Source organism: Triticum aestivum, chromosome 5B (genome assembly GCF_018294505.1).
Source record: "Triticum aestivum cultivar Chinese Spring chromosome 5B, IWGSC CS RefSeq v2.1, whole genome shotgun sequence".
Lineage (NCBI taxonomy): Eukaryota > Viridiplantae > Streptophyta > Magnoliopsida > Poales > Poaceae > Triticum > Triticum aestivum.
Genome location: NC_057807.1, coordinates 144085934 through 144091824, shown reverse-complemented (window position 1 = coordinate 144091824; position 5891 = coordinate 144085934). Strand labels below are relative to the sequence as shown.

The 5891-nt window shown below is 39.1% G+C and overlaps 1 protein-coding gene across 1 annotated transcript; it reads right to left on the bottom strand.

Annotated features, from left to right (window-relative positions):
* Positions 1–3844: 3844 nt before the first annotated feature.
* On the bottom strand, positions 3845–5253 carry LOC123110866 (4-O-methyl-glucuronoyl methylesterase 1; the record flags this gene model as incomplete). The annotated part of the gene is given in 2 exon segments (XM_044531494.1): positions 3845–4849; positions 5137–5253. Coding segments are annotated over 2 exon segments (297 nt in total), but the record flags the coding sequence as incomplete, so codon positions are not given.
* Positions 5254–5891: the final 638 nt, after the last annotated feature.

Sequence of the window (5891 nt, the reverse complement as noted above, 5' to 3'; positions counted from 1 at the left end):
TATATATATATATATATATATATATATATATATATATATATATATATATATATATATAAACACTATTCTGATCACGGGATCAGAATAATATTCTGATCACAACCTGAACTGCCCAAGTAACGCGCCTGAACTTCTCTCTGTATGAACCCGACCTTCGGGCCATCTTCGCAACCGTGCCTTCTACCGCGAGTTTTTCTGGTTAGTCGTGTTCCATGTGATGTAAGTGTAATCTTCAAACGATTTTTAGCAACTAAATACTCGTTTTAGATAGGAATCTTGCTCATAGGCGGATTTTGCACTCGGTTCGTGAAGAACTCGCGTTTTTTGCGATTTTACTGCCTGAGTTGTTCGACCTGAACTTCCCTGTGAACTAGGTTGAACTTCCGCCAACATTGCCCAAACGGGGCTTGCGATATACCGTTGGAAAGCTATGGACACCAATATCATGACCCAACTTAAATTTTTGGCAAAATATAAGCGGTTTAAGAGCAGTTTTGAAAACCGTTTTTCCTTCGCACAAAAAATGTGAATCGTATTTTCGATTGCATTTCTAAACCGCTCATCGAAATGAGGCATATAATATGGCGTTGGAAAGCTGCTGCAAAACCGCTCCTTCCACATGTTGAAAGTTTTTTCTAATTCCTTATGGTTAAAGAGTAATTTGAAAAAACGTAAAATTTCGTAAACCGAACAGATGAGTTCGTTTTTTCGATGTCATTTCTAAACGGCTAATCCAATGGAGGCATATGATATGGCATTGGAAAGCTTATGAAAATGCGCTACTTTTTCATCTTGAAAGTTTTTTTCTAATTTTGAATGGTTTAAGAGTAATTTAGAAAATGGTCCAAGTCCTACCGAGTTTGTATTTTCGAGCTAATTTTTTAACCGTGCGTCCGAATGCAACAAATGATATGGCATTGGAAAGCTTGAACAAATGAAAAACTTTTTGGTATGTATTATTTCTCCCAAATCTTTACGGTTTTAAGTCAGTTTCGAAAATGGCCAAAAACATATTTTCACCGTAATTTCTACGAACTTTGTCGGAATTGGGCAAATAATATACCGTTGAAAAGCTACAGAAAATGCAAAACTTCTTCATGTTGATGGTTTTCTATGATTCCCTGCCGTTTTCAAGTAAATCCGAAAACGGCGGGATCATTCATTGTGCCTATATCGCGAAACAGATTCTTCGAAAATGCACCGCGTGAAGAACCTGAAGTTCTCGGTGCGTGTACCTGAACTTCACTCTGTTTTCCACGTGATTTTTTTTGCTCGTAGATCTTCATCCACTGCTCATAGCTCTTCATCCCACTCATCGGAATTGAGCAGGTTATATACCGATGGAAACCTGTTGTAAACACGCAACTTTCCCGTGTTGATCATTTTTTCATACTCGCGGCGATTTTAAAAGTTTCATCTGAAATTCAGTCAGTATAGTAGTTGAACTTCCTGCTGTTTCCACGTTGTACTTCCGTGATGTATTTTTGTTTGTAACTTTCTCAACCATTTTGTCAGTGTTACACGAATGATATTCCTTTTGTACAAACCTCTCTCACAGTAATTTTTTTAACTTTCCCCGACCGAGGACTTGAACTTATAATAAAAAAATTAGACCTTGCCTTTTAATTCATTTTTCTCATATCAAACACACACACCATGTAGTACATGAACTTTTTCCATTTTTATAATTTGAATTTTTTTGTTTCTTTTTGAAATCAAATTGCTCTCAAATAGTAATTGAAGTTCTTTGTGGATTGAGAGAATTATTTTAAAACACAAAAAAACAATTTCTTTTTTGTGTTTTCGAACATGGAAATACAAGGTGAACCTCTCTCACAAGAATTTTTGAACTTCCCCAGACAAAGCACTTGAACTTCTTGCAACAAACCTTTTAAGCCTTTTGTTTTCTATTCTCATATTCTTATGTGAAACGCATTCCATGTGGTAGTTGAACTTCCCGCTCTTTTCACCATGAACTTCTATCACGTTTTTTTGTTCAACCACTCTCACACGAATTTTTGAATTTTCTCGGGCTGAGCACTTGAACTTGCAGCAACAAAACTTTCAGCCTTTGCTTTTTTCATTCTTTTTTTAATACAAAATGCACACCGAGTAGAACGTGAACTTCTGGTAGTTATCAATCTAAACTTTTCTCGGTTACGTGAAAATATCTGATTTTTTATGAATTTTAATCTGAATTTCTTAATCCTTTCTTATGAATTTTGAAGCGCTCTATTTTTAAAAGTTGAACTTCTTGTTATTTAATTTTTGAACTTCTTGTTTTCATTCTTTAATAACGAGGAAAATCTGAGTTTTCTATAATCATCGAACTTCTCCATCTTTTAATATGGACTTCCTGGTTTTATTTCTTAGTCTCTTTTGTGAAATTTTGAAGCGCTCTATTTTTAAAAGTTGAACTTCTTGTTATTTAATTTTTAAACTTCTTGTTTCCATTCTTTAATAACGAGGAAAATATGAGTTTTCTATAATCATCGAACTTCTCTATCTTTTTAATATGGACTTTCTGGTTTTATTTCTTTTAGTAACGGAAAAAATCCTACTCCTGGTTTCCATTCTTTAATTTTTGAACTTTCTCGGGGCGAGAACTCGAACTTCTATCAATAAAACTTTTAGCATTTGCCTTTTCATTCTTTTTAATATAAAATGCACACTGTGTAGTACGTGAACTTCTAATAGTTTTCAATCTGAACTTCTCTCAATTACGTGAAAATATTAGGGTTTTTATAGATATTGAACGGCTCTACCTTTTATTTTGGACTTCTCAATTTTATTTCATAGAAAAGGAAATAATTCTAGTTTTTGATATGCATCGAACAACATCGTTATTTTATTTTGGACTTCTCAATTTTATTTTATTAGTAGCAAGGAAAAATTTTTAAATTCAAACTTCTTAGTTTTCTTAATCTGAACTTCTCTCGTTTTTTCTTGAAACAGTGAAAATCAAAATGATCTGCTACTCTAAATTGAACTTCTAGGTTTTTATTTATTTTTTATTATGACTGAAGTACTTTGTTAGTTTAATTCAAACTTCTTGGTTTCTTTTAGAAACAGGAAAATTTGAATTTTTATCAGCAAATCTAAATTTTCATCACATTTCTTGGTTTCTTTGTTACACGTTTTGTAGATTTTTTTTAATTATCATTGTGTTATATGTGAGCACTGTGTAACCATGCAAACTTTTGGAATTAGAGCACATGTACTTTTGAGTACATCCTTTTTGAGAAATGCACATTTCTTACACTATGCGAACTTCAATTTGTTTATATATATGAACTTATGTGGGAATTTACATTTTTATTTTCTGCACGTGATTTTCGTACATGAGAACTTTCTACCGTGTTACATAATTTTGAACCTTTTCATTTCTTATATTTGAACTTCTTTCTTTTTATACACAAAAAAGGAAATAAAACCACCAGTTTTTTGCACGCACACAGGGAGAGGAACGCATGTGATTTTTTTTGGACTTCTTTGTCATTTAGAATGTTTTAACTAACTTTATGATGTTTTTTTCTTTGAAATTGTAACCAGATTTTTTTTGAAATATGAAAGTATTTTTTTCAGCTGTAAGTAATGCTCGCTTGTTTTCTTAGACCGTAGGAATAGAAAACGAAGCATTTTTTTGGCTGTAAGAAATGATCGCTTGTTTTAATTTGAACTTCAACATTTCTATGTGTTGAACTTTGAAGGAGGGAACTGAAAATCGTGGTGAGATAATTGAAATGCATCATCCTTCTTTAACTAGAGAGGATGCTTCTTGTTTTTTGTTTCAACGGCTTGTAATTCAGTAGGCTGTTCAGACCAAAGAGGCAAAGAGACAACAAAAACGTAGGCACACCCATTTTTTTATGACAACACATAATTTATTTGGTCCTTTATATAGACTGAATGAATTCACATTTCTATGCCGGTGCTGGGCACTAGGAGCGCTGCACGGTTGCAGGAGCAACTTAGAAGAAGCTAACAGGGATGAAGGTCACTTGTTAGGCCATGGGGCAGGTCAATTTCTTGCGCGGACACACACGATGGAGCAAAGGGGAGAACTCCATGTCGACTATGGCAGGGAAGCTCGGCCTCGTCACGTCGTTGTAGTCGGCGACGAGCAGCGGGAGGGGCGGCGAATTTTTCTGAGTTCACCCTGTGTCCCCCGAAGTGCTCTTCGTACTACCACTGAAGTCCAAATCCACCTCGCCCTGAAGGAGGTGCCCTCCTCACGCTGGAAGTAGGTGATGTCCACTGAAACCAAAACAGTATATTTTGCACATTGAGCTTCATCTAGCAGGCAATTGTACGTACAGTGTATACATTGAATTGTTTTCAATGTTAAGGCATAAATACAAACAGGGAGAAAGACAAGAGAGGGAGAGTCGCACGCGAGCGCTTCATGTGCTAGCAGCATGGCGCTGAAGCTTCCTGGTAGGTGTTTGCAGCCTACATGTGTTGAGCAGCACTCATCTGTTCTGTTAGCATCAGAAACATGTGATAGCCATGGCAGGAGTAATCAACTAATCTACCAACAATTCCATGTCACTTCCAGATGCTACGACGAGCAACCACCTAAGTTCTCCAGCAAGAAATTAAACTGAATTCACCTTGGGCCATGGAGATGGAGATGTTGGCGAGGATGCGGAACTTTGTCGGTGCAATGCTACACCTCTAGGAAGAGCTTGTAGACCTTGGCGGCAACTGAAGACATGTTAGGAGCCGCATGGTCATTGGTCATGCACTTCAGCGCCAGTTTCGTGAGCGCCTCCGGCGGTGTCAACGAGGAAGGACTCCCTGAAGCAGGCTCTTGCACGGACACCAGCTCCAGCAGGAATACGCTGAGCTGCAAAAAAATTCAGTTAACATCATGGTTCATAAACTACTATACATTTGTTGTTAGCATCATGCTTCACAAGCTACTAGACATTAGCACCACAAATCACAGTCCGGACCGTGTACCATCGTCGGAACGTGCACGTCGCAACCTATTTCTTCAGAAAATCAACAAACTAAACTTTGGAAAATCAAAAAACTGAACTTCACAGGGCCTTGCAAAATATACACGGTTATAATCTAACTTTAAAACTTCAGAGAGTCAACAAACTGAACTTCTAGAGGCCAGAGGCTGACCTTTCTCTTTGTAGCGTCGTTGGTAACCTGTAATTGAAGGTCGAGGATGAAGGGTACCACCTCAACGAGTTCCGGCAGCCGGTGCAGGCCATCCATGGAGGAGGGGCAAGCTGCAGCAAGGAGGGACCGCGCCGGCCATGGAGCTGGAGGCCCATCGGCCATGGGGAAGGAGCGCGCCGGCCGCGGGGAGCGAGGGCGCTGGCCGCGGAGGAGGATGGGTGTCGACCACGGACTAGGAGAGCACCGGCCGCGGAGGAGGGGCCGAGCATGCCATATCAAGTGCTAGCGCACGAGCATGCCATCAACATATTGATTACAACGAACAATAAGAACTACCAAAGAATATCGTAGGCTTTAACAAAAATAAATCTACACAGTGATCTATTTCATCTTTTGGTTTATCCTAAACTACCACCTGTAGAATTTCGTTCCAGCTCCCTCTTTGACATTTGCACGAACACCTAGTGGGCAGCAAAACAACGACATTCGTGGATGCTATTTGAAGAACACTACAGCGAGACAGAGCTTGGGTGGCAGGGCATAAATAATTCTAGATGCAGGGGCTCGCCGGCGCAAGCCTCCGGAGAAGTCCAGCCACGAACTCCCAGACAAGCCCGGCGATGCAATCACCAGATGCAGCCCGTTTCGGTGGAGCACAGACGAACGGCCGTGACGACCGGAGAAGAACGGGGATGCATGCATAGGTTGAACTTCCGTTGGGAGGCAGGTCGCAGCGCGGTGCAGGGGAAGGTCGC